General features: G+C 56.8%; 1 protein-coding gene across 1 annotated transcript in view; it reads right to left on the bottom strand.

Moving 5' to 3' along the window:
- SDC3 (syndecan 3) overlaps positions 1 to 21,166 on the bottom strand; it is a 38,973-nt gene extending 17,807 nt beyond the window's left edge. The window contains exon 1 of the mRNA XM_061431244.1: positions 20,549 to 21,166. Coding sequence (XP_061287228.1) covers positions 20,549 to 21,166 — 618 coding nt within the window. The remainder of the gene's footprint in view (positions 1 to 20,548) is intronic.
- Positions 21,167 to 26,919: the final 5,753 nt, after the last annotated feature.

The following is a 26,919-nucleotide window of genomic DNA, read 5'->3' as shown; positions in this document are numbered from 1 at the left end:
AGAATATGCAAGGACATGGGGAAATGTACACTCTGGTTGTCAGGAGGCAATGCGGCATGACTGTTGATAGGATCATACAAACAGTTCTGTCTCTCAATACCTGGGTGACCTTGGACAGGTACTTAACTCTGTCAGCCTGGTTTTCCCACACAAAGATAATAACCACCTCGTGGGGTTCACTGTAACAGACTTAGGGTGCCCACACATTAATGAATTACTCGATAAATGTTGGCTATTTAGTACTATGATCATCATTAAGTTTAAAAAATAGGTTAAAGGGAAAATATGTAGAACTTGATCCTGGTAATGAACATTACCAAAAGTTCATTTGGCAATGAACTCAATACCAAAGTGTATTTCTAAACACTGAATTCTACTAAAGGTTCCCAGGGGGCTCTCTCTGGGTGGTGGGATTATAAGTAGTTTTTCATTTCTCACTCAGGATCTGTTTGAATTTTCCAAATTTTCTACAATAAATTCAGAGTACTTTTGTTATTAGAAATAGCATGCTCTGAGTTCCCCTGTCTGCCGTTCCCTGGTTCTCTGAAACTCCTTGGCCCCAGTCATTCTGCCGAGACCCCTGTTGGGGCTGGTCATGAGTTACAAGCAAACAGAGGAACCAGCAGAAAGGAAATGAACACAAAAGCCTCCGAGGGAGCTGGCAGGCTGGTGGCCCAATGCCTACAGAGCTGTGTCTCACTGCAGACTGGCTGGCTTGGCAGGGCCCAGCTCCCTCCCCCGGCATTGACCGGCAGGCAGCCACGGTTGGCTTACAGCGATCGGAGATCAGACATCTCGACCAGAGGCCACCCGCCGGTTTCTTCCAACAGCCTAGTTCCCACCCTGCCAGCCCCAGGCCCTCTCCGTTGTCACCTACACCAGGACAGAGGGTGACAGCACAATCTGGGAAGAGCAGCCTCCTCCTCGACCCAGGCCTGGGACGCCCCTGTCACCGCTCCATCCATCAGGCCGCCCGCCCTCTAGCCTCTAGTCACCCTCTCAGCCACCCTGACTCACCCTGCTCAATTATTCCTGTCCCCAGGCTTGCGTCTGAGAGCAGGACCACCCACTGAGGCCCCCAGCTGCCCAGCCCGCATGCTCCTCCCACACTGAATCCTTTGTGGATTCCCTCCAGGCCTTGCACATGCTATTCCTGCTTCCTGGAACACTCTTCCACAGCTCTGCCCAGCCAGCAACTACTAGACCAGCCAGCCAGGACAAGCAGTACGTTTTATGAAGCATCTCCTGGGTACCAGGTACTATTATAGATACCCGGGCTCCTGCGAGCCACAGGACAGGGACACGCTCAGCAAGCTCTGGCAGCTCAAATACTGCCTCCCCTACGAGGCCACCTCCTGCCAACCACCTGCCTGTTCTGAAGTGGGAAGTCCCTTCTTGTGGATCTACCTCCACTGAGTTGTCATTTCCGGGGGCAAGGGGCCACAAGCGTCTCCCATCACTCCAGTGGGCCCCTTCTACCAGACCTCATGGAACCCACTAGGCCACCCTGGGAAGCAGATTCTACTGTCCTCATCTACAGATGAGGAGACTGAGGCTGTTAAGCCACCAGTAGGGACACAATGGGATTTTTTTTTCCCTGACCATGAGCAACAGTTATAGCTCCCACAGAGGGTGCACGCACTTAATATACACACCTGGCCTCATTTCTCTTCACGAACATCTTACCAGTAGGGATTATTAGCCCCATTTCACAGATGGGCAAACCACACTTCAGAGAAGTGAAACAACTAGCCCAAAGTCACACAGCAACTAGGGCCAAATATGAACCGTGGATTAGCTGGACCTGCACACCTGCCTCCACCCCTCACCAGGAAGTTCCTCAAGGTGGGGGGCGAGGAGCAGGGGCAATGCAGGAAAGCTTCAGAGTCCACACACCGCCCCCCACATCCAGCCCAGCACCCTGCACACAGAGAGACAGACTAGGAATGAGAAGAAATGGAAAGTAAGTCCTGTTCCCACGACAGGCGACCCAGCTCAGGTGAGCATCCCACCCACCACCCCACGACTCACCAGCAGGTGCCCCTGGGATTGAGTCTCCAGGCTCTGCAACTGACCCTGCCAACAGACTCAGCCCTGGCAAACATCTCCTAGACTGACTGACAAAAACCCATCCTGACTTCCAGAGAGCCCTGGTCAGGTTCCATCACCTCACTGGGCCTCAGTCTGCCCCCCCACAAAATGGGATGATGATACCCAATGTACCAAGACTCCAGCTGTGACACGCTGAGCAGTTACCAGGCAACTAGTAAGTATTGGGGCATGACCCAGTGTTCCTGCTCAAAGCTCACCTCCTCAGAGTGGCCCTCCCTGACCCCCAGCTCCATCCACATAACCTCCCCACATATCATCACTCTGTCAACACCAGGCTTACTCCCCATAGCCCACCGCAGACTGAAATTAGCTTGTTTAATTATTGACCTTCTTGTCTAATGCCTACTCCCCCTCGAAAAGCTCCTGGGGGCAGTGGCTGGGACACAGTCGGCCTCCATCAATAGTCATTCCCTGAATACTGTGAATGGGATCATCCCTACAGACCCGCTTCACCCATTTCTCTAATTACTATAAGCAGGGCCCTCTCCTCTGGCCTCCGTCTCCTCATCCATAAAACCAGATGGATGGACAAAGTTCTCTCCGATCCCTCCAAAAGCCAACCAGGGCTCCAACTCATCTAGGAGGAGGGAAGAGAGACAGAACTGATCCCAGCTGTTTGTCATAAAATGAACATGCAAATTATATGCAAAACATGCAGAAGAGCAGGTTCCCAGTGGAGCCTGCAGTTCTGGTCCCCTTACAACCAGGCGTGGGCTGGGAGGGCTGGAGCATTTACTGAGCACCCACTAAGCGCCAGGCCCCTTACGGACGGGACCAGGCAGAATGGGCCTCCTTACTCCATAGACTCAAGCCAGTCAACCTGCTGGAAGTGACAGAGAACTCAGCTGGCAAAGTCAGGATGGAGTTGAGGGGAGCAAGGCAGGTGGGATGGGGAGCTTGTAGTAGGGGAGGGACTGGGAAAGCAGAGAGAGACCCCAGTGCAGTGTGTCTGGTCCTCACCCCACAGAATGAGACCTCAAGAAACGCAAGCCCACAGGGCACAGGGTGCTTCTGCCCTGTCTTAAGGGCCACCTGAAGCCAGAGGCGGAGGTCGCAGGGACTTGGCCAGCCCTGGGGATCCTCTGGGACTCCAGAAAACCAGACAGACCCTGCCAGTGCTTCCAGCTGTGCTGGGACACCGTATCGCTCTGCCATCCCCCTCAGAGCCACCCCAGGCATACACTAGGCACACACCACACACACACGAAATGTGCCCATCCGGGAGTGAGTGTGCAGCCTCCTGAGGAGTCTGGCTGTGGTCTCCCTCACCCTTCCATTTGCCAGGGTATTTAGAACCAGCACAAACTCACACACGGTGGAGATGCAACTCCCTACCCCCAGCCCAGGATGATTCCCTGGCTTCTGAGCGGCTCCATGGGATAGAACAAGCTAGGCTCCATATGAGTCATGGGGACCTCAGGGGCCCTCAACACCATTGCCTAGACAAGAAACTGAGGCACAGAGCAAGGAGTCAGGAAAAAAAACAGGAGGAGGCCTGCCTGGGCCACATTTGCTGCCAGGGCCACTGTCAGCCCAAGATGACACGCTGTGAGATTCGCCCCAGCCCTCACCCTCATCTCCTGGGTCCTAGGAGACAGGTGGGACCTCATCTCACAGTAAGCAGGGGCTTTGAAGCTAGACTGCCTGGATCCAAATCCCAGCACTGGCCCTCAGCAGTGTGTGACCCTAGGCAAGAAAGTACACCTCTCTGAGCCTCATTCTCTTCTACAAAATAAGCAGAGTGATAGCACCAATCTCAAAGGGTTGGAAAGATTAAATGAAGTGATCCAAACAGACAGCTAAAGCCTAGCTACCTCTCGGCTGGGTGACCTTGGGGCAAGGTGCATGGCCGGAGCCTCGGTTTTCCCATCTGCAAATGGGCCAACAGGATAGCCCAGAAGGTCATGAGGACTGAAGCAAAGGTTCTGACACAGAGTCTGCGGTCAGAGCACAAAGAGTTCTTTCTCTTTCCCTCTGCACACAGAGGCCCCGTGATTCCTGACCGCCCTCAGCTTCTCCCCTTGATAATCGTGACCTCCTGTCACTAAGCGCATGGAGGTTTTTACAGCTATGGTGATGTTAAATCTTCTAAACAACTCAAGGGATAAATTTTCTTCTCAATTTTGCAGTGAGCACCCTGACTTGTCAAATACAGGTGTTCTATAAATACCTGAGGCATGAATGGATGCAAGAATAATGTGATCAGAAAGTCAGAAGATAACAAGTAGTGGTGAGGATGTGGAGAAGTTTGAACCCTCAAGTACCACGGTGGCGATGGAAAATGGTTCCGTCACTCTGGAGCACTGTCTGGCAGGTCCTCAAAAGGTTAAACATAGTTACCACCATATGGCCCAATAATTCGACCCCTAGGGCATATGTTCATACATCCAAGGGAAGTGAAAACATATGTCCACACATTTTAAAAATATCAGCATTATTTGTAACAGCTAAAATAACCCAAATATCTGTCAACTGACAGAAGAAAAAAAAGTGATGTGTCCAAATAATGGCATATTATTCAATTAAAAAAGAAGTGAGGTCTTGATCCGTGCTACCACATAGATGAACCTTGAAAATATATGCTGAGAGAAAGAAGCCAGTCACAAAAGACCACATGCTATATGATTCCACTAATATTAAATGTCCAGGATAGGCAAATCCACAGAGACAGAAAGTAGATTAGTGATTGCTCAGCATTGGGTGACTGGGGGGAATAGGGAATGATGTTAATAGGTATAGGGCTTCTTTTAGGGGGTAATAAAAATGAATGATATTGGGGGTGGTTGCAAACTGTATATACACTAAAACCCCTTTAATTATATGTTTTCAATGGGTGGATTGTACAGAATATGAGTTAAATCATAATAAATCATAATAAAGAGAAGAATGAATGTATGATGGCCATTCAGAGAGGGTGAGATACTTGCCCGGGGTCACACAGCAGAGCCTCGACTCAAATGCTTAGATGGCAGAGGAGGTGAGCCTTATCCTGAATCACCTCCTCACCTTGTTTAGTAAACCCTAACTAAGCCCCAGGTTAGCCTCCCCAGCCCCGACCTCCGAAGGGCAAACACTGATTCTGCAGACCACAAGTGGGACAGCCCCAGCACAGCAGCTGCCTCCCCTGCGCTTGTCAAAGGCTACTTTGTCAGGTGGGGCCACTGGAAGGGGCAGGCTCAGCCAAGAGTGACCCAGAGGAGGCAGACGGCCCTAACGCAGGCTGGCTGCCACCTGCATTGCTAGACCCAGTGTCCCCAGCTCCAGCCTTCGGTGGTGCCGGGATGTCCCCACTTGGACCCTCTGGGCACGTGGTTGGCCCCTGGCTGCCCTCAGGAAGAGACCTGAGGATACGCCCCTGCCAGGGAAGGGGTGAGGAGGACGGAGGGTCCCAGCGGCGACGAGTCTGAAGATGAGTCCGTCTGCCTCTGCCCCTGTGTGTCTGTCTAGGACTGTGGGAGGACAGACAGGTCGCGGGGCCCACCCCCATGCCCCGTCCTGCCCTGCCTGCACGCGGCTCCCAGGCACCCGCCTCCCCCCAGCCCAGCTGGCAGCCGCCGAGCCCCAGGCTGGTTTCCACTCCCTATTCGCTGCACAGAGGGCCTCTGACAGGTGTTTGGCGTCCCCCAAACCCCAACCAGGATGAATCCAAGTTTGAAGCCCACGCTGCCTGAGTTCCCAGCCTCCGGTTCACCACCTAGCCATCCCCATTCCCCGTCTGGTCACTGAGAGGGGAGGAGGGCCCCCTCAGAGCTCAGGCTGCAGGGCAGGGGGCCACAACAAACCCGGAGGGTGGGGGGAACCAGGAACCCCATGGGGACCCCCCCCAGCTCTCTCAGCTGTGGGTGGAGGGAACCAGAGAAAACCCCAGCATCCCCCTGTCATAGCCCCAGCATCCTCACCAGCTTCCTACCAGTCCAGGGCACCCTGGTGTCCAGCCAACCCATCCCCAGGCCCTGCCATAGGCTCTGCCCCCCTCCTGAGTTCAAATGAAGTCCAAACACCCACAGGGTTCTAGGGACCCTGAGTGCCCGGCCCTCATGAGCCCCACAATTCAAGAGGGAGACACGTCCTCCTCTTCTCACTTAAACATGACTCCCAGGCCAAAAACTCCGTCAGCTGACCCATCAAACCCTCTGCAGGCAGGCTGAGAGGTCCTGTTCTGGGCGTCTGCCATCAGAGCCCCAGTCATACCAACTTGGTCCCCCTCCGCACAGCGGGGTCTCCACCACGACCAGCCCCACACCAGAGCAAGACCCCAGGGACGTCCAGATGAATGCGCCCAAATGGTCCAGCCCTGGAGCCAGAGCAGACAGAGCCTGTGGGAGAAAGGACTGGACTGGAAAAGTCAGGCTCACAGATGGACACGCAGGAAAGGGCTGTTCCCAGGACCAGCTTGCTCCCCAAACCCCAGGTGGCTGTCACCTCTGCCGTGACAGAAGCCTCTCATGACCACGGCCCCCACGAAGACCGCTACTGGCCGCCAGCTCTGGGTGCAACAACATGCTGGCTGGACTCTGAGCCAAGGAAACCCACATTCTCAAAACCACCCCACAGCTGCCCAAGGTCACCCAGCTGACGAGCAGTGGTCAGAGTCTGAAACCAGAACCACCCTCTTTCCGCCATTATCACAGCCACCCCTTAGAGACCCACACGGACACATCCAAGCGGGCCAGGCTAGGAGGACTCTGCCTGCACAACCTCAGTGCCCCTCTATGGCGCCCTGGGCAGTATGCATGGCCTTCCCTCCCACAGCGCGCCGGGGACAGTCTCAACTCTGAGCTGTGGCCCACACTGACCCCTCCCAGGCTGCCTGACTTGACAGCGGTTCTCGACAGGAGCACTGCAGACGCCGGGGTGGGACAGTTCTCCCGGCCCTGTAGCAGCCCTGACCCCCACCCAGTAAATGCCACCAGCAGCACCCCCCATACTGTGACAATCCAATGTGTCCTCGTGCATCTCCGAATGCCCCAGGCGCAGACACCTTCGAGGCCCAGCCCAGCCCCCACTTCCTCCCCATCCCACCCTTGTCTCAGTGACCAGCTTCCTCCCCACTCAGGACCCCAAATTCAGCATCTCCCAGTTGGGCCTCATTTTCCTGCTTGGTCCAGAAGCGCTCTAGCCAGAAACAGGGTTCCCAGAGGTCAGAATGCCCAGAAGGCTTCCCACTGAGACCCCAGCAGGCAGGTGGTTAAATAAAGGGACTGCCTTCCCTGGTCTGACACAGCTGTCACTCTCCCTGGAGACACACCAGCCACACCCCTGGCTGGCCTCCTCAGCAGGTCTGCACCCCAGGGTTGGTAAATTCCATGTAACCAAGTCTCAGATGGAGCCCAAGCTCTGAGCTCTGTGGCATCCCTGGAGGTCAGGCAGAAGACACAGCTCTGCGTCCCCTGCCCCCGCCCCCGCCCATGCCTTAATCACCTCTAAGGAGGCCGGCTGACCAGCTGCCCCTTTGGCCTGGGCTCCCTGGACTCTGGGATTAAGAGCTGGGATTAAGGACGGACACATTCCTGGTAGTTTAGAAGCCCAGCAACCCATGTACATACGTGTGTGTGTGTGTGTGCACACGCGTGTGCAGGCAGTCATGAGGAGGCACGCAGGTGGCACTCAAAGGGGCATTTCTGGGCAGGCGTGCAGCTGCATTTGTGTGCACACACCTTCAGGCTGTCTTGGTTGGGCTGAGATGCCTGAGATGTGGGCCTAGATGTGCTCTTGTGAGCACAAGGGCTGTCTCTGTGCGTGGTTCACGTGCACTAGGGGGAGCGTGTATCCCTGTTTCTGAGTGCCTGAATGTGTCCACATACATGGGTCTGTGTCTCCACACGTGTGTGCAGGACAGGTGTGTGCTCTTCCACACACACAAATGGGTCTGCATGTGCTTCCACCCGTGCATCAATCCCCCCACCCTGAGGTGGGAGAGCGTCCCCTAACTTCTGCTGTCCTCCTGGGAGCTGCTAATACCCATGGCCACCCCAGGTCTTGGAAGCACGCCCCCTTACAGCCGAGAAAGGGGGCTCCTGATTCCCCTAGCCTCACATCAGAGCCACCAAAACAGCTGATGGCAAAGGAGCAGCCACAAACCTCCTTCCTACCCACGGGGACCCCTGGGCCCCTCGTGCACCAGCACACACACAGAGCACCACACGCACCCACAAACCCAGCCCTTCACCCGAACTGAGAGAGAAATGTGACCTTAGATCCACACAGATAAAGGATCACCCGGGCACAACCACAGCCTTGCACACAGCCCCCAGACACAGACTGGATCTGAGATTGTCCCCAACGAGTGCTCCAGCTTCCCGCCTCACGGAACAACAGAACTCAGCCAAGCCAGGGCTCAGCTCCCTGGAGGAGACGTTCTGCCTCTCACTGCTGGGGATCCTGAACATCCAGGCTCCGTCTCTGGGCACCACATCCTCACCCAAACAGCGCGACCAGGGGCTCACTTCCTGTGGCCCTTTGTCCAGGAAACTAGGCTTCTGGAGGGGAGAACAAAGGGAACGGGATGGGGTGTGGGGTTCCTGGGCCCAGAGGGTGCGGAGTCGAGTCGCCCCTCTTGCCCTGACCCTAAACACCTCTCGGCCCCCAAAGACTCCTGTCCCCCTTCAGGTCCTACCCTCTCTGGGTCGCAGTCAGAGAGATGGGAGGTTCCAGGGAGGGAATGAGGCAGAGCCCTCGGGGGAATCAGGGCAAGAGGAGGGAGACAGAAAAGGATGGAGGGAAGGGGAGGTACATACAGTGGACAGACGGAGAGACAGAGGAGGGGGTGGGCAGGAGATGGAGGGCGCCGGGAGATAGAGAGAGCAGGAGGAGCTCCCATAACCAAGCCTGAGCCTTGGGTAGTGAGGCAGCAAGTGCCCACTGCTCCCCACTGCCAGCCCCCGCTCGCCTCTTCTCCAGGCTTGGGGATCACAGGAGCAGGGCGCTGGGGAGAAAGGAGGCGGTGTGACAGCAGGGGAGAGCCATGAGGAGGCTGAAAAGAGGAGGGAACAATGTAGCAATGTCTGAATTGAGGGAAAGGAAGGAAACATAAGTGTGAGGCCGACCAGGGAGATGATGTAATGGTCCGGCAGCTGCTGCAACCATGTATCCAGGTGAGGGCTCCAGGGACTTAAGGATGGAACCCTGTGGGGAGCCAGACACTGTAAAGCTGAAGTCACAAAGCTCAGCAGTGGATCCTATTGCTTGTAGAAGAGCGGTGCCTGGGACTCTAGAACGGGGAGGCAGGAGGGAAGGGGCTGAAGAAGGGCTCACTGTGCTTGGGAGCTGGGAGGAGAGGTTGGTAAATGATCCCCAGAGAAGGGGACATCTGTGCTAGGTTTTGGAAGATGAGTAGGAGTTTGCTGGAGAATAACAGTCCATGGAGAGTGAAGAGCGTGTGGGTAGACTGGAAAGCCAAAGACGTAACCTTGTACTCTGTGCTCAGGGAATAGCCAGGAGTCTTGGGTGGTAGAGTGGTGTGGGGCAAAAGGATGAGGCTAGAGAAGCACCCTGAGAGCACTGAACGGAATCAGCCTGGCATAGGGGCTTCCCTGGTGGCTCAGAGCATAAAGCCTCTGCCTGCGGTGTGGGAGACCCGGGTTCGATTCCTGGGTCAGGAAGATCCCCTGGAGAAGGAAATGGCAACCCACTCCAGTACCCTTGCCTAGAAAATCGCATGGACGGAGAAGCCTGGTAGGCTACAGGCCACGGGGTCGCAAAGAGCTGGACACAACTGAGCGACTTCAGTTTCGGTTCCTTGAAGAGGCTAGGAAAAGCTTCCTGGGAGAGGTCAGTGGGAGCTGGGCCTGCAGTCTTCGCACAAAGAGACAGGTAAAAAGAAGAGACACGGTCCTGCCTGGGAGTCAGGAGACATAGTTCTTAGTCCCAGCTCAGCCACAGCCTTGCTGTGTTACTTCACACAAGTCACTGTGCCTCTCTGAGCCTCAACTTCCTTGTAGATTAAACAAAAAGGTTGGACTGTGCTGTGCTTGGTTGTTCGGTGTGTCCAACTCTGCGACCCCATGGACTGTAGCCCACCAGGCTCCTCTGTCCATGGGGATTCTCCAGGCAACAATACAGGAGCGCGTTGCCATGCCCTCCTCCAGAAAGGATGAACTGCTAGCTCTCAAAAGACCCAAGGGAATGAGGTTATTCCCTTGGCCTCAGTTTCCCCTTCAGGACCATGAAAAAGTTGGACAACAGTGTTTCCAAGGCCCTTCCAGCGCAAATCATCTTTAGTCCTCTGATCTTTCCCCAGTGTGGGCTGGCCTCAGCCCACGGCCCAACCCGAACAGAAAACACGCAACGGAGAAGCCCCATACAGAAGCCAAGAGCCCAAAGCCTGGGTCAGGGCTCCCCCACAGCGTCCCCACAGGCTCGCCCAGCAGGACCTGACTGGCCTTAAATTCATCCTTTCAGGGCACCACCCTTCACAGTTCGTAGCACACACGGTAGCCTGGAGCAGCGCTTCTGTACCAGATAGACTCTGACACTAGACTGGTGGTGTGGCTTAGTCACCAAGTCGTGTCTGACTCTTGCAAGCCCAGGAAGACTGCTTGGGTTCAAACCCTAGCAAGTGTGCCACTTACTGGCTCTGTGATCTTGGACATATTTTTCAACCTCTCTGTGCCTCAATTCTCTCTTTTGTAGAATCAAGGTGATAATGGTACCTCCTTCATAAGCGTGTAAGGATTAAATGAGCTTTTATACATAAGACATTAGGCAGGGTATATCACACGTGGCAGGCCCTCAGCAAGCATCATTCAATATTAACACTACCACATCCATGCTCTCGTTGGCATCACACGCCAGCCCCCCAGGGCAGGATGGGGCTGCACCTATTTTACAGACCAATGTCCTCTACCTTGAGGATGGAACCCAATCCAATGCCTTGCTTTGGACTCAAAGCCCACCTTGTGAGCCACTGGGGTCTCCCATGCCAAGGCACTATGGTGTTCAAATGTTCTGCCCAAAAACATCCTGTGGCACAGGGCCAGGCACCCAGGAGGTGCCCAGTGAACGTCCGTTAAATGCAAGAAGCAACACAATCTCGTTAGAAACAGCACACCCTCCAGCAATGGCTCCCCACCCCGCAAGGGAAATATGTTCCCACTTTCACATATGACTCCCTTCCCCGAGCTGGGAGTTGCTGCCTTTAATCACATTTCAGTTCCCTATTATACCATGACCTTTCCCACCTCTGAGCCTTTGTCCATCTTGATCCCTCTGCCTATCAATCTGCTGCCATCCTTCAAGGCCTGAAACAAAGGACACCTCCTCCAGGGAGCCCTCCCTGATTCCCTAGAGCCAAAAACCAACTTCTCTTTCCCCTGACTCACTTCCTCACCCCCTCACCTAACTGGAAGCTTCCTGTGGTCAGGGACCAGGCTGAGCCCCCTCAGAGTTCCTAGTGCTCAGCACAAGCCAGACACAGAAGGGACATCAGTAAACAGCAGCTAAAAGTGACTGGCAGGTCAGCAGCAGAGTACGGACAAGACCTCAGGCACTGGACTCCCTGCCCAGGAAACTCTCTGCCCAGGAAACCAGACTCACAGCCCAGTCTCCAACTGGCCTGGATCATGTCCCAGAGGCCAGGACAGAAGACGGTGCTCAGCGTGATGGGCGAGGAAAGGGCACCTCCTACCCTGGCCCAGGAGGAACGACAGACAGACCACCTGAAGGACGCAGGCCTCCTGTCCTCTGCCCAGCCCAGCCAGCCTGCCCTCTCTTCCCAGCTGGGCTACCCCAGGTCAGCTCCTGCCCTCTCTGGCTTCTGGTCTTTCTGAGAGTTCCTCAAATGTGAAGACTGGAAGAGCCACTGGGTCACCCAGCCCAACTGCCCCACTTTGCAGATGTGAAAGTAGATGCTGGGGATGGGAGTGGGAGGTGGGAAGTTGCCCCATAGTCATAGGACAAGCCTGAAGCAGGGTCCTTCTGAGACACAACAATCTTAGGGAAAGTATAACCATTAAAACAAGTAAAATACAAGTAACTATTCAGCAGCAGCTTCCTTTTAACTAGCTGCTAACTCATTAACTAGCTGCCCCTCCCCCAGCACTGCTCCTCATCCCAGCCTAGTGAACGAGACGTTACTGGCCCAGGTGACAGAGGAGGAGAAAAGGCGAACTCAAGGAGTCACGTGCCCAGATTCACGAAGCTTCTGTGGCAGAGCTGGGATTCGAACCCCTCGGGGAGGGAAGCAGGGCCTCCTCCCTGCTTCTCTTCAATGCCTGCCCTCACATGGACACAAACCCACCAAACAAGGCTCACCGACAAGAGGCAGGACACACACGAGATACCCCTGCACACCCATAGCCGCCGGCACAGGGCCAGGCCTTCAGCAAGTGCTCAATTCATGTTTGCAGAATGAACAGAGTAGTCCATCAAGAGACAGGCCCCAAGCCGCCTCGGCCTACCCTAGCAAACAACAGGGCATCTCAGGAAGCACACTCCGGCAGCTTGTTAACTGTCTCACCTGAAACACACTGCCTAAGCTCTTGGGCCTCTGTGTCACCATGTGCAAAACGGGGTAACAATACCTACCGCGTAGTCTCGTCGTAAGAACTGGGATAAAGCAGGTTAGGCACGTGGAACTGCCTGGTGCATCGCACGCGCTCTGTAAGGACTGGCCACTATAGCTATCACCACTGCACCTGGCTCCCCAACAGCAGAGCAACTTGAGGGCAGGAACCAAGTAAAACTCAGCAGCGGACACCTCCAGCGCACCCTCAACGGCAGCCTGGCCATGAGGAGTCGCAGTAAACATATGGTGGATGAGCAAACGTTGGGGACAGACATGGGCGCCTGCTCGAGCCATGGACCCTGGAGAGGGCGGCAGTATCTGGGTTCTGCCAGACACCCCAGGAAGTAAGAATAGCCTTCCCCTGCTCCCAATATAACTCCCACCCCCACCTCTCCCGGAGCCTTGCCTGCTCAGTCCCCACACGGCCCCCCAAACCCCAGCCCAGGGAGGCAAGACAGGCCTAATGAGCCACCCGCAGCCCCCTGGTGCCCGCAGTCGAATTGGCAATCAGCTTGCTGCAATTAGATTTCTGAGATCCTGCTGGTGATTGATTCTAAATTACCCTTATTAAAGTCTGGGCTGGTGAGCAGAGCTTGGAGGGTGGGGGAAGTGGGGGTGGGATGGGGGTGGGGCCTGGCTGGCAGCACAGCGGGGTGCAGAGTTCTGGGAGGGCTTGGGTTGAGGCTGACCCCAGAGGGAAGCAAGCCCATGGCCCATCCCAGAAGTGGGGTATAGGCCCTAATCAGTACTATCCCCCACCCCCAACTCCCACCCCTCAGATTTCTCCCCAGCACCCCAAACCCCCAACCCTCATCACTCATCTCAGAAAACCTTGCTCCTGGAGGAGTGTGATGACCCGGTTGGCAACAGGACAGACAGAATCCAGAGTAGGTTGCAAAGCAACCAAACACCCAGCTTCACCAGCACCCAGGCATGTAAACCCTGGCAGGTGACTTGACATCTCCAAGCCTTCTTCTAAAGGGTGGAATGCTACCAGCGTCAGAAGGCTCAAGGAGACCACAGGCTGGAGAATCAGCCCCAATCCTTGGGCAAGGCCCCAGGCCAATCTCCAAGCCTGAGGACTCCCATCTGTGAGCCTGGAAGGCTGCCGGGCTGATCGTCTCTTTAAGGCTCTTCCATCCCTGAGGTCCTATGTAAACATCAACAGTCACCGACTCTGGGCCAGGATGTGTGTGATAAATGGAACGCAGCTAAGGGGCTCCCCAGCCAGGAGGAAAGGGAGAGGGCCCAGTGTCAGCTTGTTCTGGGCCATACCTCCAATAGCAAGGTCTCTCTGGGGTTCCGGGACTAGAAGGGCCTGAAGAGTCATCAAGTCTGATCTACTACCTCCAGACTGGACCACAGGCTGCCAACAACAGCTCCAAAGAACCAAAGTCCCAGTGAACTCAGCATGAGGCAGCGGGAAAGTGCTTCCTCTAATCCGGCCCCAGCCCTGCCTGTTGCAATGGGGAGTTCTCGCCCAAGTTCTCCCTCCTAGGGCAGCCCCCACCCCCAGGGCTCTACTTTGGGTCATCCATGATCCTTCAAACCTGGTTCCCACACTCTCTAAGAGAAAACCTTATCTCCATCCACCTCAAAAGCAATTCTTCAGTGAGACCAAGAAAGGCACAGGAAAAGAGCAAGACCAAAGCAGGTAAGTGGGAGAGATCGCTCTTTGTAGGAGGAGCCCACTTCTTACCAGGCACCTTATTGTTCTGTATTCTCTTTCTCAAAGAACTCTGAGGCAGAGGTACTCTTAGCTCCTTTTAAAGAGGAGGCAACTGAGGCTCAGAGAGGTTAAGTGAACTTTGCAAGATCACACAGCCAGAAATCAGCAGAAGCAGGATCTCAGCCCTGGTCCAGTGGGCTCTGGGGCCCCTGTTTCTTTCACTACTTCATGCACCCTCAGGTTTGGAGACCACCCCCCAAAAGAGACATCATCAAGGCCCAGGTGGGGACCCAGGGATGGGAAGAAGGCAGACCTCAGGCAGCTGGGGCATGGAGAACATTCTCCACTAGGTATAAAAGGCTGCCACAGGCATTCCCCGCCCTCCACCCTCTGCAGCCAGGTAGGGAAGGGGCCAGATCACTTGACAGGGGCCACCCTCACCCCATCCCCCAGCCGGGCCCTCAGCCATTGCTGCTCAGACTCCCCCTGTAATCACGGCTTCCTGTTTGGCGCTGAGACTAGGCCTGGTCAGTGGGGGGAGGGGAGCGGACGCCCCTCTGGCCAGGGCCTGCTCTGGAGGGAAGGAGGGGGGCCGGAAGAGAGGCTGACCCAACCTCCTGGAATCTTGGGAGGCTGGGAGCCAAGGCAAGAGGAGGGGGTGTCAGTCAACAAATGTTTACTGGGCGGGCGCTGGCCTGATGTTCCCAGGATGCAGTGGAATGTTAGGGGAAAAGCAAGACTCGCCAGGTGGTCCAGCCCAGACCCTGTTCTCTGCTTCAGGGGGCAGTTGCGGGGTGATCAAGGGCCTGGACCCAGGGACAGCTCCTGGCTCCAGCCACCCCGCCTCCCCACCCTATCCCCGACACAAAATCACAGGGCTCCAAGCAGCTGGGCTGGAGCCCAGAACCACAGGGCTTCTGTCCCACCCAGATGTGGTGGCCGCGCCTCAGTGTTCAGACCACAGGCCCCCACCCCCACCCCCCATGGCCCCCTGGCGCCTCCCGGCCCACAGGCACACGCTTGGACCCAGCAGGACTCTCCCAGTCTCACTATCCCTCAATGTTTCACCCCAACTCACCTCCACAGGAGACAACACAGAGCCCCAGTCTGGGCTCCAAAGTTCATGGTTTTGGCTTCCTCCCTTCCTTCACTCATTCACTCTTCATTCATTCAAACCATTCCATTCTGGGCCAGGCACAGTGCTGGCCATGGGAAGAGCAAAGAGCAAGGTAGCCAGAGAGCCTCCCCAAGGTGCTCACGGTCTATCCAGAAAGTGTCTGACCCTTCTCCAGACTGCTGTGTGACCTCCAAGTCACTCCTTCTCTCTGAGCCTCCACCATTCAGGCCAGAGGGACCCGTATGTGTAAGAGGACCAGGACTCAGGGATGGGGTGATAGGGACATAGATCGGGATTCCACACAACTTTCTAAGAGTCAGAGAGGATCAAAGGCAGGCCTGGTCATCTGTGCAGACAATCAGCCCCAACACTGGGGGCATCCAGTGGGTGTCCCGGGGGCATGTTAACTTTTTAGACCCTGAGGCTAAACATCCTGAGGCTCTAAACATTCCCCTCTCCTGCGCCATGGTCACATGACTCAGACACAAGCCTCTCTCCCCTACCCCTGCATCTTGTTGACTGCCTGCAGTTTATAAAGCTCTCCCTTGATTCATCCCCCAAGACCCTCAGAAGAGCTCACTTACAGATCACGGAGCCTTGAGAGGCGGTGGGGGAGCAAGGGCTCCAGAGCCAGACCCTTCCCCCACCGACCACACGTGTAGCATCACCGCGCCAAGGCTACAGAGAGAATTAAAAGAAAAAAGACAGGGGGCATGCCTGGCCCAGAGCCTGGCAAGGAGCAGGCATTCATGAAGCAGGTAATGTAGGCATAATTTGGGAGTAGGGATGGCTAAAAGAGAAGTTAAGAACCTTGCCCAGGATCACATGGCAAGAGAGATTTAAATCAGGACTGCAACCCAGTTCTATTAGCCTGCCAGGCCCTGGCTCAATCCTGCTCTGCCACTTTCCAACTGTGTGACATTGAGCAAGCTGCTTAACCTCTCTGTGCCTCAGTTTTCCCCATCTGTAAAATGGGGGTTCTAACAACTCCTACCTCCAAAAGTTATCATGAGGATTAAATGAGCCAAAACATACCAAGTGCTCAACAGGCAGGGCTCCCAGGGAGCATTAGCTGCTCTTTGTATTATTAAGCCCTTGGAGGTGTCAATGCTGCCACTCAAATCAGGGCCTCAGCCCCTGTTCAGCTCACCACTTCCCTTCCCCAGCTTCCTCCGTCTGCTCCAGCCTGAAGGAATTCTACTGCAGCCCCCTCTGGAAGGACCCATCCCTTTCCCCTCCCCTTCAGCAGCTCTAGGGGATGGTCCCAGCTCCGAAGGGAGGGGCAGGAGGGAGGCCTACACTCAGCAGGACCTCTAGCTTGCGGGGTGAGGGAAGCTCTGTTTTTACCTTCTCCCCTCCATCATGCCCCTCTCACCCACCCCACCGCTGCCCCAGTATTTTCCAGGTCTCGAGTCCAAAGCTGCCCCTGCCCCAACACTGCCCTGGGGCCTCCTGGGACCCTACACCCCAGTCCATGGGATGGGACAGCCATTTGTTTTCAAAAACACCCCATGCCAAACCCTATTACGAGGGAACAAGAAACACACTGAATTCACAGCTGGGGGACACTGTGCTGCTCTGCAGGGAGCAGAAGGCACCAAGTTCCAATCCCAACCAGCCATGAGAATGGTATGACTTCCCCCCACCATGCCCCCCAATAGCAGTTCTATGCATCAAGTACTGGTCCTCAGTTGACAGGTGAGAAAGCTGAGGGTTGGAGCAGGCTACAGCTTGCTCAGTGTCATATGGCACATAGCTTAGCGTAAAACCTCCTCCTCCAGGAAGCCCTCCCTAGGCTCCCTCCTAGAAAGGACCCATCTCTTGAGAGTGCCCTGGCAGGCTGTGCTGGGTCTAGCCAAGGAGTTCATTTTCTATTCACAACATCCCTGTGAGGCTGGCACTGTCATGGTCCCTATTTGACAGATAAGAATGTTGAAAAGGAGAAATCCCTTACTCAAAGTCTCTGTCCCCAAGTCCCTGCCATCTTGGGTGCTAACAATTACGGATCCCTAAGGTATCCCTGTTGTCAGGGCCTGGCCTGGAACCGCCCAGGGGTCCCCCAACATTTAAGTATTAAAAGTGAGGACAATCTCGCCCTGGCAACTCAGTGTTCACAGCCAACCAGAGCAGCTGGGGGGAGCGGGGTAAGGAGCTCCTAGATGCTTGAAATCATGGGGGTGGGGAGTGAGCAGGAACCACCAGGGCTGGGGGCTTCAGAAGAATTCCCTGGGCACTTCCCTGGTGGTCCAGGGTTCAGAACCCACCTGCCAAGGCAGGGGGTACAGGTTCCATCCCTGATCCAGGAAGATCCCACATGCCACTAGGCAACTAAGCCCGTGCACCCCAAAGCCTGTGTTCCACAACAAGAGAAGCCATGGCAATAGTAAGTCCACGCACAGTGAGAGGGTAGCCCTGCTCGCTCTAACTAGAGAGAGCCTGCATGAAGCAATGAAAATCCAGTGCGGCCAAAAATAAACAAACAAACAAAAGAATTCCCTGAGTGATCTCCTCTTCCCATGGTCCCCCACGCTTCCACTCCCCACACCTACCAGCTCCCAATCACAGAATGACAACCTTGTCAAAGAACAAGAAAAGACCATTTGCCGAGGGTTTACTATGTGCCAGGCACCACGCTAAGAGCTTTACATATTAACCCCATTTGTTCTCCTATCCTTCCCAGTTTTCACAGGTGGAAGTGAAAGCGCAGAGAGGTTAAATCGCTTTCTCAAGATCACAAAGCCATGAACTCCCACCACTGGGAGTTCAAACAAGACTAAGTGATTATCTAAGTCCCTTTCAGCCCTAATCATCCAAAGAACGCACTTTAAAGCCAAAATTTCCAGGATGTCCACACTCTAGGTCTTTCTGGGTAGACTTAAGTATAATACAACAACCGAAGTGACCCTGAAGGCAGATGTCTCTCAGAGTCATAGACAGCTGGCTTCTCAGAGAGAGGACGCCAGGACACACACACACACACACACACACAAGCTCCCTTTCAAGCTGGTGAGCACCTTGGTATCACCCTTCCAGGGTCCTTCCCCTGCCCTGAGTCAGCCACTGACCATCCCAGTGATGCCCTTGGGGGTCCCCACCATGGAGGCCACTCCTGAAGCCATCCTGACAGGGCTCTTCTGATCTAATTTCAGTCCCTCCTGATGCAGGCAGCACCCTCTTCTTCTGGTGCCATGCCCCTGGCCCCTGGGCACCACCCATTAACCCTTTGGCTCAGATGAGTAGATGTCCCCCCTCCTGGAAAGGTGTGAAGCCTGGAGAAGACGGGGCCCTGCTCCGCCGCCTCATCTGGAGCCCCGCCCCTTCTCTCCTCCACGTCCAGCCCCCATCTGAGCCTCCAGACCCCGACCCTGGGGGTTGGCTTTATCTGCCACGCCCACTCCACCTGGCCCTCAGACCTGCCTCACAGAGACCTTTCACTTCACGGTGCGCTCACTTCATTCCTTCCACCGCCTCGTGGCGCACAGACCACGAGCCTGGTTTTATGGATGAGGAAAAGTTCTACGAGGGGCGTGAGCTGCCCAGGGCTCACCCAGCTCGGGGATCCCGCTGGGCTGCCGAGTCTAAAGCATGGCGTCGGCACCCCTTTTCATTCATCTAGACATCAAACATTCACCGAGCTCCTCCTGTGGGCCAGCACACACGGCATCTCATTTAATCTCTCAGGAGGGTGTTATTAGCCCCATTCTGCGGAGGGGAAAAATGGAAGCTCAGACAGGTGAGACAAGTTGTCCAAGGTCACACTACGAATCAGGGGTGAGAGCAAGATTGGAACCCAAGGCTGTGCGATTTTCAAGTCTCTGATTTCTAAGATGGTCTTCCAGAAGTGTAGCTGAGAAAGGGACCCAGTTACCAGGATGGGTTGGATCTCTGTCCTTCCCAGGGACCTCTTTTCCTCACTCCATCTGGGGGAGACCTGGGGGTGAGGCACCCAGCCCACCAGCCCTGGTACTCAGCCTGGCGTTCAACACTTCCCCACCCCACCCCACCCAGCTCAAAGCCCTGAGACAGATGGGGGGTACTGAGGAATAGCATGTCTGTCCGAGATGCCCCTGCCCGACCTCCTCCCATTTCACAGACTGGCCAACTGAGGCCCAAAGAGACTTGCAGGGGCAGAGTAGGCACCTGGGGGGTTGCCTGAGAGGCCTGGGTTCCTCTCACCCTGGGGAATGGGGCATGCCAGGCATAACTCCTAGAACCAACCAAGGGAACTAGAAGTCTCCCCAGTTCATGGCCAGGCCAGGCTCCAGACACGTGCCCATGGGGAACTCACTTGGGACCTGGGTCCCACAAGGAGGAGGAGGCGGCCTTTCTTCCTGCGGCCCCTGATGGAGCCGGGACTGAGCCTGCTGCGGTCAATCAAAGACACACTGAGGGGTCAGGTCATACATGTCTACTCGCGGCTACCCGCACACGCGCGGCTCCCCTGAGAGGTGCGTGCTCCATGCACCGGGTCAACCATACACCTGCCTGCACACGCTTGCACACACACACACCCCCCACAGAGGCCTCCCCCCAACACAGTCACCCTCTGCAAGCACTCTCAGCATGGTCAACGGTCTCCAGCCCGGCCCCGGGTGCACACCAGACACAATGGGTCACCCTGACACGACCACACGCAGGTAGGGCACGAGGCCCCCATCCACGGGGACGGGCTCGTCCTCACGCCTCATCTTTCACGCGTGCACACCCCACGGGTCCCAGCACCCTCCACGGAGCTGGCCACACACGCGGTCATCCTCACCCACCCCCTCAGGTCACCTTCACACAAGTCACCCTCCACCCCTCCCCCTCCCCGGGAAGCCCGTCCCCCCCACACACCGCCCCCGGCCCTTCTGCAACGACCCTCGGAGGGAACAACCGAAAGCACACCCTTCCCCCCGCAGGGGGAGGCGACCCCATTCCCTAAAAGTGGCCGCGGTCCGGGCACACCCACGAAGCACCAAGCCACGTCCGCTCAGACCCGAGACACGCCCAGCGCGGCCCCGCGCCCGGACCCCAGCCGGGACCCCAGGCCGCCCTCGGGGAAGGGTCCCCCCGCCCGCGGGAAAACTAGCCCCCGGGAGGCAAGGGCGGCCAGGCACGGGCTCCCCGCAGGCCGGCGCGGGGCGCGGGAACGGGAGGCACTCACCCCCGCGGCGCGCCCCGCCAGCAGCAGCAGCAGCAGCGGAGGCAGGAGCAGCCCGCGGGCCCCGGGCCCGGCCGCGGCCCCGGCCCCGGCGCCAGCCCCGTGGGCGGCCCCGGCGCGGTGCGGCGGCCCCGGCTTCATGGCGGCGGCGGCGGCGGGCGCCTTTGTTCCCGAGGCGGCGGCGGCGGCGGCGCGGCCCGGCGGCTGGCCCGGCGCGCTCTCGGTCGGGGCTCCGGCTCGGCGGCCCGGCTCCGCCCGGCAGCTCCGCGCCCACGGCCGCCGCGCCCGCAGGAAGCGTGCGCTGCCGCCGGGCCGCCCCCAGCGCGGGGGGCGGGGCGCGGAGGGGCGGGGCCGGCGCTGAGCGCCCCCCGCCGCCGGGGTCCCTGCGCGCCCCGCGCTCCGCACGCACCCGCCCGCCGCGGGATAGGGGTGCCGAGGAAAACGTGCGACCCGGGACGGGTGGCCGGCTTCGCTGAACCTCGCTCTGGGGACCAGGACCCGCAGCGCGCGCCTCCTCGGGCAGTCGCGGGGCTTAGAGGCGGAAGGACTCCGCGTGGAGGTGCGGGGTACGACCTGGCTCGTCAGAGAGTCTGGGTAGATGAGTCTCATCTGCTTGACCATGGGTACCCTCCCGCTAAGGGTTCACTGACTCTCCCAGGACCCATCACCCCCTCTAGCTGATCCACAAGAGGGGGCCACAGGTCATCCGAGTTCATTGGGCTTTGATGTCTCCAGGACACGGGTGGGCAGCAGGACCACAGAGCAGGCCTCAGTCTCCCCTCTGCGCCAGCGGGTGTTGACCTCTGGGCCCTGTCACTGGGTGGACAGACCTGGCCAGGTGCTTCTTACCCCGCAGCTGTGTGACCCCAGACAGGCGCTGCCAGCTCTCCCAGACTCGGATTCTTCACTGTAGGCTGCAGACCCCTCTGCTCCCAGCGCAGGTGGTGTGAAAAGTATGTCCCAGATGGGGGGTGTACCGCGCTGTGGTCATTTCCCCTTGGGTGCTCATCGCGGGTTTCTCTGTGGCTTTTATCTCCGCCTGACATATGATGCACTTCGCTTACCCACTGGGGTCTCCCACCACTACACCGGAGTCCCAGGAGGGCAGCGGCTTGGTTGTCTTGCTCACTGCTCTGTCCCCAGCACTGCTCTGGTGCAGAACAGTGGTTCAGTGCTGATTCGTTGGATCAGTGAATGTGTTTTCCGCTCACTACCATCCACCTGTTTTGAAGGAAGAAGGGTATAGGTATTTACTAAGCCCCTGGTCCATGCCAAGACTTAACATGAGTGACCCCATAAGGTAGGTGCTGTCAATATCTCCACTTCCTAGATGGGAAACCGAGGCCTGGGGAGAGAAGATTATGTGCTGGCCCTGGCCGGCTGAAAGTCTCTGCCCCCAGCCTCCCTTTTCCCAGAGCCAGTGCAGGGCCTGCCGTCAGCAAAGGGGAAATCACTGAGCTGAAACTGGAACAATTCCCCCCAAGGAACAGGAAACTGAAACCAGCACTGATGGCGCCAGTGGGGAGAGTGCCGGCTGTGGACCCGAGGAGCAGACCCCGGCACCAGCCTTGGTTTGGGCCTTCCGGGGGTTTGAGAGGAGGGTCAAAGGACAAAGGTCGGCTCAGCATCAGGTGGAGCTTCATTAGCGTTCCCTGCAAGGGAGCTCACGAGAGCTTCATCCAGATGCCCCTGGACAGAGAGCTGAAGAGGAAGGCGGGGCAACTTCAACACTCTGAGGTTCAAAAATCCCTAGGACTTCTGAGCTCCCAGCCTCTGGGAATCCCATTGCCAACCCTTTAGGGCCTACTCCCATAGGCCCCTTAGGAAGATGGCTGGAGAGAGGCTGACAGGGCCCAGTAGGTGGGGAGCTGGTTCCAGCTGAGGCCGCACTGCTTGGAGTTAAAGAGCTCTGACTCAACTGGGCAAACACCTGGGTTCAGGCCTCCATTCTGTCAGTTGTGATCTGGGTGACTCTAGATGAGTGAGTTTACCCCTCTGAGCCTCAGTTTCCCAACTGTAATGTGGAAAACATGACCACACGGTCACTCACTCATTCATCATCCAAAGATAAAGTGAGTGCCGTGGGTGCCAGGCCCAGGGCCGCGTGCCAGGTTGTAAAGATTAAATGAGCTCTTCTGGCCATTGAACTGGGGGTTCAATAAAGGTGGCTCAGTCATGTCCAACTCTTTGCGATCCTATGGACTGTAGCCCGCCAGGCTCCTCTGTCCATGGGATTCTCCAGGCAAGAATACTGGAGTGGGTAGCCATTCCCTTCTCCAGGGGATCTTCCTGATCCCATGATCAAACCCTGGTCTTCTGCACTGCAGATGGATTCTTTACCATCTGAGCCACCAGGGTGGCTGAGATGATGATTAAGTAAGGGACCCAGATATAAGGATAGTCACTTCCCAGAAGGGCTGCCACAGGCCCAGGGAACAGGTGGGTCTGAGGAGCCCCCAAAGGGCAGACTTGGGGCCAACAGGGTCAGGGTAGGGCGTTTGAGATGCCAGATGTCCGCTCTGTGTAAGGACGGACTTTGGAACAGCTGGAACTGGCCACAGATGGCACTGGCTACTCTGAGAAGTCGGAAGCACTCTGTCTGGGCAAGTAGACGAGGCTCAGAAAACTAGCCATCAGGGAGGCATTAAGACAGTCCCCATGAACAGAATGGGCATGGCCCACCTTCAGAGGTCCCTGCCAGTTCTGAGACTTCTGGAAGCTGTGGCCCTCTTCCCTGATGTCCCAGGGAGGGGGGAGGCTCTTTGGGCTGGGCAGGCCCTGAGCGCCCCCTGCTGCACCTCAAGAGATACTGGTCCCAGCCCGAGCCCAGCCGGGTCTGAGCCCCTGAGGTCTCATTCTGCCCCTCACCCCTCCCACCTCCCCGACCCCGCGCTCCTTGGTGTTCACAGCTGCACACACTCACAGTGTTCCAGCGCCTGACGTTCCATGCAATCAACACCCCCCTCCCCATGGCTACCTGTGCACTGGAACCACACCCCAGCTTCTCAGGGTCTCCCTTACCTTCAGTCACCATCCACAGAGGCATCTGCTCCACCCCACTCAGAGAGCACAACTCCCGTGGTCCCTCTGAGGAGCCTTCCTGACTCCCTCAGGTGGAGCTTAACCTCCACCCATCCCACCCACCCCCAAGCCAGCAGCCTGAACAAGACCCAGGTTTGCCCTCCCAGCCCTCTCAGTCTCTACTGTCTGTCTCTCCGCGCCGCACTCCCACCCTCCCCCACCCTAAGTGGGAGGCCTCAGTACCCCCAAAGGACATGGAGGCCTCAGTACCCCCAAAGGACAATGGAGCAGAGCTGACTAGATGCCAGGCACGGCTTAAAAATGCACATCGCCTGCAAAGCAGCTTTATTTCCACTTTACAAGGGATGACCCACAGCCCAGAGAAGTTAGGAGACGAGTCCAGGGTCACCCAGCTGGTGAGGGAGAGCTAAGCTCTTGACCCTGCTCTAAACAGTAACACTGCAAAGCCGGGTCCAGAGGTCTGTCGAGGGAGGCATTTGATGAGGGAGGTTAAGAGTCGGTGAGGCGATTCACACCGTCACATGGACACAGCCAACTTGTGGATGCACTCAGAGGAGCCTGGAGACCAGACGACCGTGCTACAGGAGCGCTGAACAGCCAGGCCTCACCACCCACCCTATTCAGGCCTTTCTCTGGCCAGCCAGGCTGCCTGGCTCCAGCAAGGCAGCAAAAGGGAAGTGGAGGCCTCTGCTGCGATCTCTCAGCTCCAGGCCTGGAACACAGGAGCTGCTCAGCAATCGTTGCCTGACTCCACCTGCTCCCAGAGGTTTGGCTAAACAGACCAGGTCTTTGGAACTCACATTGCTAAGAAATGATGAGAGCCAGGACCTCCTGAGGGCTTGCCCTTCACCAGACACCATCCAGGGCACCTGCCAGCAGCGCCCTCCCTACTCCTCTTGCAGCCCAGGATTCGTGTACCATAAACACACTCGCCTCCTAGCGTTGTTGTGCAGAGGAGTCTACCAGCGAAGCCTGGCACTCGAGGAGCGGAATGCATGGGTTTGCGCCTTCCTTAGTCACCAGTTGCCAGCTGGGGAAACTGGGGCCCTGAGAGGCTTAGGTGACTGGCCCAGGGTTGCACAGCCAGGAAGTTAGGGGGCTGACAGAGCTCCACTGTGCTCTTCCCTGTGGCCACGCAGGGGACTTTGTGATCCTCACCAGCCCTCCAGCTCAAGGCAGTCACAGGTGTGGGAAAAGCAGTCTTTGCCTCGCCTCAGCTTCCCCTGACTCCCCCTGCCACTCCGCACCTACCTTCTCCCGTCATAACTTCTCGTCTTGCCCAAGACTCATGATGGAGCCAGAGCCCAGATTTGCTTCCGAGAAAAGCCCAAATGGCAGAAATCCTGAGATGTCATTGACCCCAAAATCAGGAAGTGAAAGAGGATTCTGGCAAGAAGGCTCCGGGTGGAGCCCACAGAGAGAACTTGGGAAGGCTCCGGCTGTCTGTCTGCTGAACCAGCAGGTATAAGAGTCACGGGATAAGCCGAGTGGCTGCTGGGAGGGAGTCTGCAGGGCCTGGGTGGGAACGGGAGGGCTTGGCCCCCATCTGGGGGAAGCCCCCTGCCCGCCAAGGGGCCTGCCTGTGTGAGGGTCTCAGAAGGCCATCCTCGGGCCTTTCCTGAGTCCCCTGTGTGCCAGGGACTTGAAGGCACTTCTCCTCAGGATGAAGAGTGGGTGATGCCCCTGGGCACACAGCTGCCAGGCATGGGGCTAGGATTCAAACCCAGGCCTCTCCTAGGTCTATGAGCTGGGGGTTTGCAAACTAAGGACCCACAATGTTCCTGGGAGGCCCCTCGGGCAGGTATGGAGGATGGGGAGGGAAGAGAGGGAGAGAGGAAGTCCAATTTTGTTTCAGATGAGTGACCTGGGAGCCAGAGAGCAGGCCTGGGCTGGTCACCCAAGAGGGGAGAGCAGAGGTCACAGAGACCCCAAGTGGGGCAGGTGGATGCAGAAACCTTGTCTCTGGGTCCATCTGGCCCAGGTGCCAGACCAACCGGGGCCTAGGGGAGGTGGAAGGGGAGGAGAAATTGCCTGCCATAACTGTTCAGGAGAGAGGCTCTGACCTCAAGCTGGGTGGGGATGAAAACGGGAGTGGACCCAACTCTGTGGGACCCAAGTGTATACAATTTGAGGGGATCATGAATACAAAATTAGGGACTGGCTTTGGAAGGGGGTTGTGCCAGTAAGGGTCCCCAAAGCTTCAGCTTCACTTGCTTTACATTCATCTGAACAGAAGCCCAGCCCAACCAGGTACCATCGACTGAGTCCAGCAGTCAGCAGAGGAGCCTGGGCAGGGAGGGGTTAACCCTGCTGAGGGCTCGGTATCCTGGGGGGAATATAGGAAGGCTTCATGGTGGTGGTGGCACCTCCACTGAACCACGGTGGGCCCACCTCCGAGAGTGGGTGCTCTGAAGTGGTCGCACTTGAGGCTCCGCACCCCCTGAGAGGAGGGCTCCTAAAGTCTTGAGCTCCTAAAGGCTTCCAGTGTCATATGTGTGGATGAGGCCAAGAAGATTCTGGAGTTTGCTCGCTGCGACCTAGAATGACAGTATGTAAGGTCTTGAGTTGCTCTCCTCACTTCCCCACCTTCATCTGCCCATTTCACAGGCAAGAAAACTGAGGCCTGAAAAAGCGGAAGTGACTGACATACACTCACCTTGTGGCCAGACCCAGGTGGCTTCATCACCAGCCCTGGGCTTTGCTTTACCCGCCCCCCCTCTCCTAGACCGATTGTTCTGTGGCTTGCAGAAACTCGAGGTAGGACCAACCCCACAACAAAGACCTCATTCATGTCCAAGACTCTACCCATGGTGACCCCTTCTAGCCAGTCCAGGGTCACAGGGCTCAGAAGTGGCTGTTGGGGCGAGGGGAGCACACACCCGCCCTCTTCCCTTTGAGTGTGGAGGGGAGGGAAAGAGGAGAAGGGTCAGTAGGAATGTAAAGGAAGAGGAGACCGCAGGAGGAGACGAGGGCACTGCCATACCAGGAGCCATTTCACTCACACACCCCCGTTCCTGGGAACAAATTGCACATTTGGAGTCATTTTCCTGGAAGAAAAAAAAAAAAAGCCTCTCTAAAAATATATTTTCTTTCTCACCTCATCTTGGAGCTAGAGCAGCCCAGCTGGGCAACAACCAAAAAACCCAGTGGAGGAGAGTGACCTGGAATTAGAAAAGGGGTGGGTGTGAGGGGAGAGTGAGACGGACCGAGGGGGCCGGAGACCCTCCTGACCCCACGCCGATGGAAGTGGAGAGAGCACGACCGTCACCAGGACACGTCATGCATGTTGTGGGGCTTTCCTCTTTGAGACTCACCGAGACCAGCAAAGCTCA

Source organism: Bos javanicus, chromosome 2 (assembly GCF_032452875.1).
Source record: "Bos javanicus breed banteng chromosome 2, ARS-OSU_banteng_1.0, whole genome shotgun sequence".
NCBI classification, from domain to species: domain Eukaryota; kingdom Metazoa; phylum Chordata; class Mammalia; order Artiodactyla; family Bovidae; genus Bos; species Bos javanicus.
The sequence above is the reverse complement of the archived record's forward strand: the minus strand, read 5'-3'. Positions and strand labels throughout refer to the sequence as shown.